Source organism: Lupinus angustifolius, chromosome LG10, assembly GCF_001865875.1.
Source record: "Lupinus angustifolius cultivar Tanjil chromosome LG10, LupAngTanjil_v1.0, whole genome shotgun sequence".
NCBI lineage: Eukaryota > Viridiplantae > Streptophyta > Magnoliopsida > Fabales > Fabaceae > Lupinus > Lupinus angustifolius.
The window spans coordinates 2889264-2905646 of NC_032018.1; the positions used below are offsets into that span (position 1 = coordinate 2889264).

The following is a 16383-nucleotide window of genomic DNA, read 5'->3' on the forward strand; positions in this document are numbered from 1 at the left end:
TCATCGAAAATATTATCTTTTGAGTTCATTCACAGTGGAAGGCAAATTTATAATTTTGTATGATTTTCTTTCCTTTTCCATTTTCTTCACAAACTAAAGAAGAAAAGTTTTTCTAGGGGCCATCTATATTTTTTCCTTTCCCTTCTATTAGGTGTATGGACCAAATGATGAAAATGATATTTTTTACTACTTTTATTTCCTCTTGTTTTCTATAGAACTAAACATAGCCTTACATCCTATTGTGAAGGGAAAATGGTGAGAAACTAACCATCAAATTAAAGTTATAATTTTACCTTTAAAGAATCATGGATGAGGTAGTATGATGGGAGAAGATGCACAAACACATTACATAAAGTGACCTTGAAATTTGTGTTTATAATGTTTTAATTAATTAATTAAAGAGCGTAATATTTATACATTATTAATATAAAAATTTATGTCTATATAATCAATATATCATTTATCATTCATTTGTATTAATTTTTTGAAGAGTCGATAATATTTGAAAATGAATGATGGATTGTAATTTATAAAACTCTCACACTGTCCATATATTATATTTTCTCTTAATTAAAATGAATATTTGTATATTAACGTTTGTATATCTTTAATTATGGATATTTATGTAATTTTGTCTCATCATATACTTTATTTCCTTCTTCTATTATTTTTTCTTTTCATATCAAACAATTAAAAAAAGTCATTCTAATTTTTATTATTTTTATTTCCTTTAACTTTTTTATTTCTTATTTTCTCTCAACAACTCAAAGAAAGTGTTTGTATAAATGCCTTTCTCCTTGAACAAGCAAAAAAGGTAATACAAAAAACTGTTTATTTTTATTCTCAAATAAGATGAGAGGATATAGTGTAGAAATTGGGTGCAAAGCTAGTAAAAAACTTTTGATAAAAATAAGGTTGCACAATCCTAACAAGTAATATAGTTTTCTCATGTTTTGGAAAAAATAATAAAATATATTATAGTATAAGGAGATAATTTGTCTTCCCATCCAATAAAATCGTGACATGTATCATATTTAATCATTTTTTACAAAAAAATATTTATAAAACTAAACAAAATAGTACAGTGTCATACTTTTACTAGCTGAAGGAGATAAATTATCTCATAGTATGAGGAGATGTTTTATTCTTTTTGAAAAATAGATATTTAAAATGAGTATACGCTTAATTTTTTTATTTATGGGAAAGTAAAGCTTACGTGCCGCGTTATAAAAACCGGTCCGTGTTAAAAATATTGGTACGGTATAGTAATTATACTGGTCATGCAATCATACCGGTTAAAAATAGCCAAAATCGGTCAAAATTGGTCATATCGGCCGATTTTCAATTGAAACGTACTGGTCATACCAACCAGTTTTTATTTAAAATTAATTTTTTAATGAAATTGAAAAAAATATTGATTTTTTATTAATTTTCAACATTAATAATAATATATTATATTTTTATATATAATTTTGCCGGTATGCAGTTTAATTAATGAGTTATATAAAAACCGATTGAAGTATTATACCACTATACCAATACCCTAATCAGTTTGATGAACAGTATGATATTAACAACACTGCTTATTTACGAGTGCAAATAAAAGCTGTGTGAAAACACTATTAATTGGTTTTTATTTTTGTGTCATGGACGTAGAGTTCCCACATTATAATTACAATCAATTAATTTAAAAAATAATTAAAAATTAATAAATACATGGAAATATTAGCTAATTAGGGTTATTGAGTTCCAAGCCTATAATTAATAATTCATCTAATTTTGACTGAGACAGCTGTTTATATACATATGTAACTAATAACCTTAATTGGCTATTTATTTAAATAATTATATTAATGTACTACTTCTGATGATAAATGGATACAAAAGAAAACGGGTAAACTTTAACATTTATTGATAGATTAGTGTGGTGATAAACACTTCGTGATGTCGGCCCATATTTTTTACTTTCTGATATCATAAATTTAAGTTTTATGTATTTTATTTTGCTGAATCAGATTGTGTATCAAAGGTAATTTATATTGTAACTTTTATTTGGTGCACTTTATATTATATTTATTTATCTTTATTTTGATTGTTAAATTAAGGTGAGGTATGGTTAATATGTTGGTGATAATCACATATGATTATATATTTTTTTGTAGAAATTAAAAAAAATTAAGGACCGGGAAAATTATACTATGATGACTATGACTTTTAGAAGACATTATTAACATTTACAAGACAAATAATTTTTGAACTAACTTATTCTTTTGAAGAAACAACTCCAAAATAATGTCAAAATTAGAGATGACAACGAGTATGAATACCGGTAGGTATAGGTAGTAGTTACATGCTACTCGTTTTGAAATATGAGACCATTATTCATACCCTTCCGTATTATACACATATGGGTTTTTCGTGAGTATTTCTGGGTAGTTGTGGTTATAAGGGTACCCGCAAGTTTCATACGTTATTAATGAATCTCTAAATTCTTACTTCTACTATGGTTTGCAAGAGATGAAACTTAATTATTTTTGTGACTTTTGATTGAACTTTGGCAAAAATGCAAAATCTATTAGAGTTTTCTATGTGTGATTCGTTGTTTCCTTAACAAAAAAATATATTTTTCTTTGAAAGACATGTGTGTTTTTACACATGTAATGATATTTGTATGATGCTTCACCACCAAATTTAATAAAATATGCAAGGTAAAAAAATGTAAACAAAGTAAAAAGAAAATATGAATATAGTGCAATGAAGGTTAGAGCTGTATACTTTTTATTTTAATTAAATGTAATATAGTAATCACATAAATAATTGTTGCATACATGTATATGTACCACAATACCTACACCGTCCATATATACTATATACTACATGTATTTTTAAAAATTTGTTTGTAAAACCCACAAATACTTGTTTGTGACCTATACTCATGCCCGCACGAATTTTACATGCGGGTACAGATTTTTTTACATCCCTAATCAAAATCAAATTTTGTCACTACAACTAAACCAATACCGGTTATTTCCCTCATACATATAATGTAAGTTACAGTTGTCCCTAAGTTCACATATTTTTTGTTGCATTTCAAGGTTCTTACTGATTAGTAGTGAATAGTGAAGTTCTATATATTATTCCATTTATTCAAGAAGTGAGCAAATCACTCAGTAAAAATTTCAAGCATCTCCCATTTTAATAGTTTATCTACCAACGTTACACCTACTAGATATATAGACCATGTAACCAATGTCTATGACTTAATTTGCTTAATCTAAGTTTGAAATATGTAACCTCTAGTTTGTGGAAATTTGATCCCTTCATTATTAATTCTCCCCTTGTTAAATATGCAGGTGCTTCTGTGCCAAGTCCCAAGAACAGGTAATAATTTTGGTATTTGAATTTTTAACCCTATGGTCTTTCTTTTTAACCCCATGATCTTTCTGTAGCAAACCTGGTTGAATTACACTTACATTTATTTCAAAACTTTAATGGAGTCTTCTTGTTTATTCCATGCATGCAGAATATAATTTATTATCACGTAATTCACTAGAAATAAAAGACCCGGAATCAATGAAGCAAGAACACCCACTATTTTATTGTCATGTTGATTGTCAAATACTAACGCTTAATATATATGTATTAGATATGCGCCTATTTTAAAAGTTACTATTTCTAATTCCAACGTAGGTAATTAATATGCTACGACCATATGAGTAATGATTTTTTTTGAATTAAAAAAGTATGAATATGTATGTTGTGTCCATTATATTCTATAATTTTAGAAATTGATATATCTTTCTATTTGTATCATGAATCATGTTAAGTCTTACATGTTCATATTAGTGTTTATTCTCCATAGCTCATACACAGTCATATCTTATATATGTTAGTAGTCCCACTACAGCATTTTTGGCATGCATATATATATATTAAACATTTTCTGTCAGGGTTTTTTAATCCTAAAGTTTTGATTTTCAGGGAGCTAAGACTACAACTTGCAAGCTTGGATTTGTTATGTACAACACCAATTCCGAGTCAGGCATGTCGAATCTATATCTTTTTATCGAATTACATATATAGTGAGAGGGATGATTTGTGTACTCATTAATTTCTGCCTCTGATGTCATTTATAATGTCATTTAATTGAACCATTTCTTTTAGAAGTGTAATGAATGATTTTTTCATGCTTTTTTGTTTTATCAACATTCTCTACCATTTTAATAGAACACATACATATATTCAATTAATTTATGCACACATTTCTTTTATGTTTTTTGTGTGTAGGATTTGACGTCCAATCTATTGATTGGACAACCAACATGGATAGTTTTTTGAAGACATTATCATGTTTAGATTTTAATGGAAATGCTTTTAATCAATATGCCATGGCTGAAGGTCTTGCTGAAGCTTTGGTGGTATGTTGCACTTAACAAAACTTTATTTATTCTGTAAAGTTTTATCTGTTTAATTTTTTTTAATAAATTATAAACATTTGATTAGAAGGGCAATGAAATGGGATGAGAAAAGTAACAAAAGATTTGGGTCATTTTAATTTAACTTATATATGAAATGTTCATGCAACCTTAAAAAAGTGAAATGCATATCTTAAATCTGGTCTAAGCAGATGTATACAAGACCCTTCAATGCAACATCAACAGCACAAGATTACTACAATGGAGAGAGGCACTGCGTTCTTGTAACCATTGGTGACCCTATTCCATTGAAAATGTCAGTGAGTGTGCCCATGATTCAAGAAGGCAAACTTGTTCTTGGCAAACAACTAGAAACTAATGTTGATTTTCTTGAAGTGACTCAAATGTTTAAGGAGGTAATGATTTTCTAGTTCTGCTTTTAATACAATTTTCTTATCAAAAAAATTGAAATCTTCTATTTATACTCACTATGCTTTTATTACTAAATGCAGCTTGCCACCTCTTTTTCAGTAATAAGCCCTAGCCAAAGTGCAATATTTGGAGAACTGTTCAATTTGGTAAAAGTTTTATATATCTCATACCCCCCACTTCTCATTCATGTAGTTGCTTATATGATAACTTTTTTAATGTTGGAAATTCAGGTATAAGTAGTGCAGTATCTCACATTAGTAAACAGTTAGTTGAGTGAAGAGTACATAAATGTAATAGACTCATTCTCTTACAATTTCATATATGAAGATGTAATATTAAGCTTATTTATGTGGTTTCACATATAACCATAGCTCTTGTGAGTTGTGACCCAACACCTAATATATAATGTTTGCTGCCTATGCACATTCATAATATGCTCACCACATAAATAAAAAGTTAAATTACTATTCTAATCATTATTTGAAAGCCTGTCACATTGCATGTTGATCATACTTTAAACGTTGATTTATTATTGGCTTTGATTCAGGATGGTCTGTGTGAAAGTTTGTTTTATTCATAACACTGTTTTCCTTTTTTGTAGGGTAACAATATTGCTGAAATGGAAAATGCTCCATTATCCAATTACAAGATTGATAAACTTGTTGTCATGATATCAAAAAACTTCAAGGAGGCGCATGAAGCAATTTATGAAAAAGGAGTAGTACATGACTCCGTGAAAAGAAGTCTTGAATCAATGAGAACAAGTGACAGTACATTTACCAAACTTCTCACTTGTGATTTACAAGGTTACTTCCCTGTATACATAAATATTATATTTTGATATCCCTTTCTTCACATTTTTCTTCTTTTCATTCTCTCCTTTTCTCATTAATTAACATTTGCTTGTTGCTTTCTCTATTCACATAAAGCTTGAACTGCCTCAAACTAGTTTTTATCTCTAAACACATTGATGACAAGGATAGTAATAATGAATAATATAGTCATAACTAGTGCATGCAGTATCCTATACTAGCAATATAAGGCTTGATGACAAATTTAAATATAATTATCTATTAATATAGTTTGGCTAGTTAGTTGAGTCTAATTATAGTTAATATCAGTAAACACGTAGTGTTAAAAAAATGTTAAATGCAAGATTGATTGTAAGCCACATAATTATCATATTATGTACACTTTTGTTTCACATATATTGTTGCTTATTTTTCTTTTGTTCTTGATGCTAGTTTAGAATAAAACTTTGTTTTGTTTTTGACATATTAAATACATAGAATCTGAGGACTTATTCTCAATCAGAGAGCAAACCATCAAAAGTGCCAAAGCTGTAAGACCTGTAAGTGTAGCCTTCTTTTCCCTATTTTTATTTGGTATAAGAATTCTAAATATAACTTTTCTTGTACCCCAAGCCATTTAATGTTTCTTACATTTTTTCCTACCAATATTTGTTTATAATTTCTCGGAATAGCAACATGGACTAAATGATAATTAAGGCGAGATTCGATATTTTTAAACCGCGAAATGCTCATCGAAAATGTTTTAAATACACTAGATGAGCACCAATGTTTTTCCATTTATAGCACAAAATATTGATATGTAAGTCTGAAAAGTGTAGAAAGAGAGTGTCAATGCACGATATATAGGTAACAAAGTTGATTTGTTTCTATGTTGGTTTTGCATTTGGTTTCAGAAGGAAGTTAGATCTGTTACCAGCTCCATGGAGTCACAGGTGATTGAGGTGAACCCAAATTCTATAAAAAGTGCTTCTTCCTCCCCTAAGAATGCATATGAAGATACAATGGCTGAATTGGAGGTGGATAATTACATTGGTCAACCAAGTAAAAAACCTAAGACTTGTATAAACTTGGACCCTCTCACTGGCCTAATTCTCCCACCTCAACTTTCTTTTGGTGGAGGTATTGACTCTTTTGGAGAAGATCAAACAAACTTTACATTAAAAATGGATTCATATATGGATGCTCTTAAAGCAGTTGAAGCTGAACTAGAAAAACCAATGGAGGGTGGTGGTAATGATAATGGAGTAAAAGTTCCACCTTTAGTATTTCCAAAACCACCCTCTACAACTAGCAGAGGGTTAAAGGAGTTTCCAAAATTAGAACTATTACTTGATGAACAAAGAATCAATGCAGGGGTATTGAACTACTTCACCATTGAGAACAATTCAAGTTCAGCTTTGTTACCTCATGAAAACTCTTCTACCTTGTGCCACATGTCACCACAACAAGCTAGGAATGTGCATGGCAATTCCTTTTATTCTAATGTTAGTGACAATAGTTTCTTTGGAGGAGGATCAAGTAACAATTCTCACTTTAGTGGAGGATCAAGCAACAATTCTATGTTTGGAAGATCAATGAGTAATTCTCTCTCAGGTGGAGGATCAAGCGGTAATTCTCATTTTGGTGGAGGATCAAGTACCAATTTCAATACTCACTTTGGTGTAGGATCAAGGGAACCCTTTCCATCAGATTTTGGGACAAGAAACATTATTTTGCTTCCTCCCGTGCCAAGAAATATACCTTATGTAACTGGTCCAGAGTCACTTTTTTCCCCTCTACCATCTACTACAGATTTTGATGACTATGTGCAAATGACATGGGAGGTAACTAACTACTTTCTATATATACAATGATGTTAATTTGTTTATGTTTTCATGCACTTATTCAAATCATTAGTAGTAATTAGTAAAGTAGTATAATCTTAAATTTCATCGTACTATAACCATGCATCCAGGGACAAATAGGTGGAAGTATTAAACTGGGTGGCAAAATGTACCATGATAAAGGACAGGTATGATTGTATCAATCTGTTGAATCTCTGATGAACTAGAACATGCACATTGTCTTACTTTGTATCTTCCTCTCCATGGTACAGGGCTTCAGGAAACCAACTTCACCCTTTAAGTAAGTGGATCCTCTTAATTAATCGTAGTCGTATTCGAAAAACTACTATATACAACTTAGCTTCGTGATTGCAATTGCGGTCATATTAGTCTTATTTTCGCACAATAGTTTACAGTAAATGTGCAACTAAACCACAACCAAAATCATGTACTTTCCTTTTAATTATTTTAATAAACTTTGTTATTTATTTCTAACCTTATACTTAATTATGTTAAACGGCAATGTTACATGCACACATCATATCACATATGCATAGTTCAATTATCATTTGAGTTTAACTAATCTCAGCTTATTTTTTACACACATTCATTGATTATGTCATAACATCAATTTTGAGGTGATTTGGTACATCAAATATCAATCATTATTGTAATGTTAATGGTCCTATCCTATGTATAAATATCTTATGAGTAATGATCATCTACATTTACTCCTCTTTTCAGGCTTACTTTTCAGTGGCCAGATATATTGGAGATAATTCACTACATACCATTGAAAGCTGTCAGACATACACAGAGGTTGTTTAATTTTGATGGGACAATGCTGTCTAATTTTAGTTAACATTTTCTTCATTGATTACATGACTTATTCAAGTGACAACCTTGAACAAAGTAATGTGCTTGAAAAGTGTCCAGTTACTGAAACAAGTATATGTAATTATCATTGCTAGAAATGCTTATATTCTACTAACATTTTGATACAGCCTAATCCAGAACAAGGTTGAATTTGTGTACTTCCATATAACACAGCACAACAATCTTCGCTTATATGATCACTTGATTAAAAATGATATGGTGAGTCATGTATATTTGTATATATGTATTCTTTTGGATCTATTTGATGTATAAAATTAAAAACCATGATAACTTTAATTATTTCCCTATATATAATGGTGGTAGTTCTTTTCTCTTTGAATATATAAGAATCTTTCTGAAGTTGTATGTCTTTACAGTGTGCAAGAATTAATGTGCCTTCACAAACTTTGATCTTAATTCCAACTGAAAAGGAACTCTACTATGTTGGAACAGTTTTCCAAGGGGTGAGTGAGATAATCAATAGTATAGTTCACATTACTTTTTGCATTTCAAGTTCATTTGAAAAATGTGCTACACAATTTGGAATTGTAATACCTTATATCAATCTTTTCACTTTGACTTATTAATCAATATACATTACAGGGGATAGCATTTGTGGAGCCATGAGATGTGAAGAAGAGTTGTTTGTAGTTGATGGAAAGTGCATGTTGGGAATAAAATGTTTTATACTGTAAAGGAACCTTGGTTAATTTACAGTCTTGAAACATGGAGTGAAAATAAATAAATCACCATAAGCTACTTGATATATCTTCTATAGTATCAAACTAAATAAATCACCATAAACTATTTAGTGATGTATCTCCATTATATATATTTTGTATTATTAGAGCTATGTATTCAGACATATATATTGTATAGAAAAAATGAAAGTTGATTGAATAAGAAGAATTTGGTATTATATCCTTCAAGCTGAGGTGGATTGATAAAATATTAAATAAGGCTAAATATACAAATAGTAATTAATGCATTGTTGATTTTTTTAGATATGAGAAATAAATAGGAAAACAATTCTTCAAAAGACAGATAAATGGGAACTGGATTAGTTGTAGTTATTGATAACAATAAATTTCAATAAAGATAGCAACTCAAGTTTCTTTATTGATCAGAGAACAAGTATCAATGCTCATTGGAGAATGTGTTACAACTCACATGATCAATAAGTAGGTAATTGACATTCAAAATCTTATTTTGACAAGAGTAAGCATTTATAATATCAAATTGCCAAAGAGAAACAGTGATGAACTACCAACATACAACATTAACACCTGTTGAGTTCTGATAATGAATACTTATATACAATGTAAATATCCAACATATTTTCAAAGTCTAGTTTTCCACCACATACATTGAAAAAGATTTGCAAGAAGAGATGAGCCCTTGTATAATGAAGCTCTATATTCAAAAATATAAATGGCAGAAGTGCTTTTCAGTAATCACTTTTTTTTGTAAATTTTACATGCTAGTTGCAGCTTGTCCTTTCTTTCTAGACCTTGCAGCCCTTTGATTCTTTGGATCCACAAGCAACAAACGTGACATAACATATGACAATAGTTCTTCACGGTGGGAAAATGTGAAGTCCAAATGTGCATATTCAAACTCATTATATGAAACATTTACACCAGCCTCTTTCATCAACTTATAGTGTCTCTTCACCATTGAAGGTCTTATCACTTTGTCTTTTTGTCCAGCAACAAGATCGACAGGAATGTTAATGAGTCCATAGTTTTCACCCAAGTCCAAAGGCTCGGGAGAACCGTACACCCTCGTATTCACAGATGGACTTCCATAATCGAACATTCTGAATTTTCCAGAGCGCTTCATTTGCGCAAGATGGATAGCGACACGGAAAGACACTCCGGGCATGTCATTCATGTTGTAGTGTGGTAATCCCAGGACTCCAACCCAATTTGAGCTGTCTCCACCTACAACATAACTCATCAAAGTTTGAACCAGCCCCCCAACTGCAGGTAGGTTGTGCAGATCCCGAGCTAACTTGAAGACAATCATACGAAAAAACCTTGTTGGTATATAGAAGGCAGGAACAAGAGGAGACAAAACAGGAGCCAACAAAATTAATAGAAGCTCAACTACGGAAAAAACTATGTTAGAGTCGAAATGAAAACCGGCCGGTGATAATAGAACCAATCTTGAAAGTCTGTGGGGCTTATCTTGAAGCCTGCGCGTAATAACATACATCAGGATAGCAGCTCCTCCCAGACTATGGCAAATTGCACAAAGCTTATAAGGCTGATTATCATTTGTTTCGTCCACAATATCAGGTTTACTAAACCTCAATTCGGCAGTTTTTACTTCATGGATTTTCTCTATCATTGCAGGAATATCCTCAGTCCCATGCTCATTGATGGAGTACCGCCAGTATCTGCATCCAATCAAATTCCATTGCATGAATAAAATAGTATTAAACACAAAACCAGGTTACATCAATACATCAATGTCATGGTGTTTAGTGTTTATTAAGAAGACACAAATATTATCACTTGAATGCCCTATAAAGGATATAGTAACTAAACTACTCAAAGACAAAGAATGACACCTACATATCTAATAATTATTATCCCCCATAAAATTAGCTACTCAAGAAGGGATTTTACCGTTAGAACCTTTTACCTTCCCCATTTCCCTCATTGCTCATTCAAACATGGGAAGGCAATTATTTTTCATTCCATCTATTCCCTTTCTCTTTCTTCCATGTCGTTTCCCTTACATTCCATCTACCAAGATATTTCCAAACAAAGTCTTAAGAGATGTGCTTTGTGGACTTACTCACGTGACGGGATGTTCTTGTTGACATGTTCCCTAGAAACCAAACCACGGAAATTCCCCAGAAATACATCATACCCTGCATATTAAAAATTAAAAAAATGATATAATTCCCACAAATATGTTCACTCCGCATGGATATTATCTTTAAAAATATAACAAACCTTGATCATAGGCTGCAAAAGCTGGAGAGCCAACAACACCATTAGATACCCAACTGGACCCAAAAAAAAGTTATTAAAATACCAATATTAAAAATTTCATACAAGTTCTGATAACAGGCACACAACACACTTGGTTTATTCCTATTTCTAGTACAGAAGATATATATATCTCTGTCCCAAACTAATAATGCAATGCTAACCTTAAATATAAGTGGGTAAGCAAAAACCTCTGAACAAGTTGTGAAGTTTGCGAGTTCAGCATTTAATATTCTACATGTTCTGGTCATTGGTAAACAAAGCCAACTCCATATACCAAATTATGCCATTCCTACTAATAGTAAGATGAATGCAGCTGTTGACTCGAATAAATCTCACAATGCAACAAAAAATTAACCCAGCCTACTGCACAAAACTTGTTCATTTCGGTGTAATAACGACAAGCAAGCAAACAGATCATTCTTCAAAATATGAGCTTTTCAATATAACAAACAACTCACACTAAGTACATTGCATCATGGAATCAACTCAGAATTAAGCACTAAACAATATAGATATTAGAGATTATAACATGACTCACCCCATTGATGAATCAAAAACTCCATGCTGAAGATAAACAGCTTTTCGTGCATCTCGCCTGCGAAGTCATATTACAGGCATTAGACACTACACACTGCAAAAATATCACCTTTTCCAGAAATTATAATTATAATGATGCCCTTAATCCACTCCCATGATTGCTATATCAGATGCAATTATCATGATTGAAAAGATGATTATCTTAACTTCATTCCAAATATCAGATGCAATTCACTCTTGACAATGATAAAATAGTGACAACAACAACGAAGTCTTAATCCCACGAGGTGGGACAATGATAAAACATTTGAGATATCAAAATATGCCAAGTAGTTTCGTGATTCATCATAAACAACCATATATCATGCACTAAACTTAACATTTGTATATTAAAGTAAGTACACAAAAATCATAGGATATCATTAAACTTATGGAAATCCATATTTTTACCTAGGTATTCTTTCCAGAAGAAGAATATATCCATCATCAGTGATCACATGAATAGCTTCGTATGGATACCTGTCACGGGTAGGAGAAATCATGAAGCAGATAAGAATGATTTTGAAACAAAACAAAAAGAACAAATGCTAAAGCAGCTATGTACCCAAGCTCAGTAATGACATCCTGACAAGTACGGGCATCTGTGTTCAGAGACTGAAAGTTGGTATTCCTTTCGGTAGGTGTCTGGTCATTCTCCCCTGGTGTAGCAGAAGAAACGAAGGTGTCGTCAATATCACCATGATCTTCTTTAATTCCACTTTCATTAAATGAAAACAACCTCAACAATGTCCTAAAAGCTTTTGATGGGGAAAGGAGAAGATGTGCTGCCTTACGAACAACGTCAAAGACAGCTTCTATGCATATCTCTATGCCTAGATGAAGATCCTGATTGATCATGATAACTTACTTAGCAACACAAAAGATACATTCATATAATTTTTAACCTAAAAAGTATAAATAAACAAAACAAAAGTTAACATATAAGGAACTTGTTGCACAAACCTCTACAACTCCACTCCTCCTATCAGTAGCTCGGTGGATGATGTGATCCTTGAGGCTTTGCATCCTCTTATCTAGACGTGGACGGCGCTGACTTCCGGAGACAAAAAATGCTCTTGATACAGCAGAATAAACTAACTTGAATAGACGAAGTGGAATTCCCATCAAAAATATTACGGGAAACAAAATCCAAAGTAAGATATACTGGATCCAGTACATCCGATGCCTAGTGGTCATGGTAACTCCAGAGGCTCTAGAAGTGTGAGATGCGGGAGATGGAGGGCATTCATGTCTATCACTCCCTTCTTCTTCAGATAAGTACTCAGGGGTTGAAGTATCAGAATCAACAGAAAGTTCATGAATGAGCTGGTTGAAAGATGACACACCACTATAAAAAGAACACAAAATTAAAATCAAGGACAATAATGTCACTGGGCTGTAAAGATAGGCACCCATCCAAGAAAACTATGAATTTTCAAAGAATTAGAAAATGAAGTATAAGAATAATAAAATACAGTCTCTAGAATACTTACAAATCTTTTCATATTTATAAAATAACAAAAAGAATAACTTTGTTGGCTTCAAATATCTATACCATATTTTGTTTTTCATAATATATTAATTCTAGAGGGTGAGTTTGGTGCAACGATAAAGTTGTTGGTTAGTGACCATGAGATAACGAGTTCGAATCATCCCAGACATACTAAGTGGGAACCTCATACACTGAACCGTCCTTTTATAATATAATAATTCACGACATTCATTTATTTTCTAGATTACTTTGACTTCATTCTCAACTAATCCTCTGGCTCCACTTTCGGTCCTAATTTATTTTTTATCTGATCTTCATTTCTTTCTCCTCCTTGTCTAAGTTTAAAACACAGAATCCTTAATCAGAAAATAAAAAATCCAAAGTCATTCGTCTCCAAATTTGACTGACTCAATTCTTTATTAGTTCTTCGCATCTTGCACTCTCATAGTATTTTTAGTAACCAAAACAGGCAGATGATGGATATGCATCCAAAGCACCATAACAAAATCATGGGAAGGTGCATAGGTGAAACCTAACCTAAGTGTATGCAAAGTGAACCTACAATAAATTGCTATCAGTGCATGCAACTTTGTAGTAAATGAAAACAACCTAAAATTGAAAATATAATGTTGGTAATAATATAAAGAAAAGGCTTCTCATAATTGGAACAGTGACTCCAAGCAAATAAAGCATTAATGCCTCCTACTCTCCAACTATAGCATATTGATGATGTGACATTAGGAATTGTCTAATATAACAAAATCAATAATTAACACTAGGATAATAACGAAAAACTTCACGCAAAAATTAGGAATTTCGTAATGTGAACTTACTTTTCCATCCAGCGTGGAAATCGTGGTCCACGGAAAGTTGGCCTGAGTTCCCAACCATGAATACCTTCAAGAATAGTAGCTTTTCCGGGTAGTAATACCAATAAAATGGCTGATACTCCATTGATCAGCCTCACAATATTGTTCATGGACTCATAAGTAATTGTCTTCACTGACCTGTAGCAAAAACCAAATGCAAATACTCATCGTCTGTCATATAGGCAATTCATAAAGACATTGAAATAGGATACCCCCATGGCTCCAATCCATCAATGTGTAAATACACGGCTCCGCTTTCAACAAACTGAAAATAATTAAGGTTCAAAAATTCTGTGACTAAAAAGTCTTTTAGTCTGATGAACAACTTCAGGCTGTATAAAACAAACCTTTCCATCAAGGGTAACAAAATTAAATAGAATTTGATTACGCAAGTCTTTTAGAGTTGCAATGCACAAGGCTCCCACCTAATGGGGTTTGGGAGGGAGATGTACATAGTATTACCCTAGCAAAGCGAAAATTTTGCTTCAAGAATTTGAACACATGCAGAACGCAAGCAACCTTACCGTTGCTCTAGTATAATTGAATCTTGACAAAAGCAAAAGGACATAGGGGTGTTTTGAAGGGCTTATTTAGCCTAATGAGGATAAATTAATGAAAATAACTTATAAAAAATAGCTTCGGATCTGCCTATAACTTATCTCAATAACTGGTCAGATAAACTTATGAAATTAAGTTTTTTTAACTTAATCAATAAAGAAATGACATCCACTTAACAGTAAAAAATAAAACCACACAACCCATTCTCCAGGCTTCCCCCAAAACATAACCAAGAAAAAGCTTAAGCTAATTCAACACAACAAAGAGAACAAACAGGTTCTTATCATTGAATCATTACCTCAAGGATCCTCATAATTTAATTAAACATAAAAAAACAAAAAATACAGCCCATTCATTTAAGCCATATAGATATTGAACGACCATGAAAAATCATTCACCTCCCACATATAAAAAAACACGGCCTTACTCTTTAGTAACAGCGAGAACGTTATCAACCAATCGTTGCATGATGGGGTTACTTTTTCCTTCCCAAAGTTTTATTCTTTTTCTTCAAAACTCTCCAAATCAATAAAATTGGAGATACCCAAAGAAACAGAGCAAAATAGAATCAAAAAATGGGAATGAGAGTTCATAGATTCTCGGAGATAAAAAAGTATGTGATGATTACCGGTATTCCGAGGAAATGAAGAAACTTTGTCTTAGGAAGGGAAATCGGTGGTTTGTGTCGGTAATCCACGTGGCATGAACGGGTTGGTTTAAATTTACACGTGATATATGGAACCTGAGGATTTATGTGATCTTAGTTTTTAGGTGAATTGGAACCGTTGATGGATAATGATTTTTTGTGATGTACGGTTTAGATTGAAGGATGCATTTAAGTAACCTTTTACGTGGCTTATAAGATAACCTCTCTTCCTTGAAAGAAGTGGCATGCACACGCATAGGACCCGGGAAATCTATCTAAATTCTAAAGCCATTCATTTTGACTGAAAAAAGTAAATGCTTTTTCCATCTTTACTTATTTATTTATGGATTATAGATTCTGGATAAATTTGTAGACTACTCACCTATTATCCATAAAAAATTTATTATACCCACTTATTTTGAGTAATTATCTTACTCAACCTTCCTAATAATCTTTCTACAAAATATTATTTCTTATATTCCCTGCATTACTTCTATTTGATACTTTTTAGTACTTTATTTATTTAGCAATGTATACTGATTTTAACAAAATTCTTTTAATTTTAATTTCACTACATTGATAATTATTATTCTATGAAATATTATATGAAAATGATTAATTTGTATCTTAATCATAATATGCATCTTTTTTATTACATTTAATTAAAATTAGTCATAAGGAATTAATAATTTGCAGGTATTTTGATAATTTTCAAATTATCTATGAAAACGTTTTCAAATTGGTAATTGTTTAAGAAATTTAACCTATAAACATTTAAATTTCAGTAAAACTTTTCTTGAAATGCTTCCGCACTCAAAACTGGTACATAGGGGTTGCTTGACAACTTGTGATTATGTATTTCCTTTACTAATATATCTT

The 16383-nt window shown here is 31.6% G+C and overlaps 2 protein-coding genes across 3 annotated transcripts; one reads left to right on the plus strand and one right to left on the minus strand.

Moving 5' to 3' along the window:
* Positions 4297-9221, plus strand: LOC109358140. Its single transcript, XM_019602216.1, has 12 exons — positions 4297-4418; positions 4628-4831; positions 4928-4993; positions 5449-5653; positions 6137-6198; positions 6553-7482; positions 7614-7670; positions 7755-7783; positions 8227-8301; positions 8487-8577; positions 8736-8822; positions 8962-9221. Exons 1-12 carry the CDS (start codon positions 4323-4325, stop codon positions 8983-8985), a joined length of 1926 nt encoding a protein of 641 aa, XP_019457761.1. The 5' UTR covers positions 4297-4322; the 3' UTR covers positions 8986-9221.
* LOC109358709 (lipase member M-like) lies at positions 9618-15669 on the minus strand. 2 transcript variants are annotated; one of them, XM_019603111.1, is made up of 9 exons: positions 15487-15669; positions 14265-14438; positions 12903-13287; positions 12505-12785; positions 12351-12419; positions 11902-11958; positions 11325-11377; positions 11164-11239; positions 9618-10759 (listed from the first exon to the last, which is right to left on the minus strand). In XM_019603111.1, exons 2-9 carry the CDS (start codon positions 14408-14410, stop codon positions 9832-9834), a joined length of 1995 nt encoding a protein of 664 aa, XP_019458656.1. In that variant the 5' UTR covers positions 14411-14438; positions 15487-15669; the 3' UTR covers positions 9618-9831. The 2 variants fall into 2 exon arrangements, with proteins under 2 accessions (XP_019458656.1, XP_019458655.1); XM_019603110.1 differs by lacking the exon at positions 15487-15669 and adding an exon at positions 15286-15480.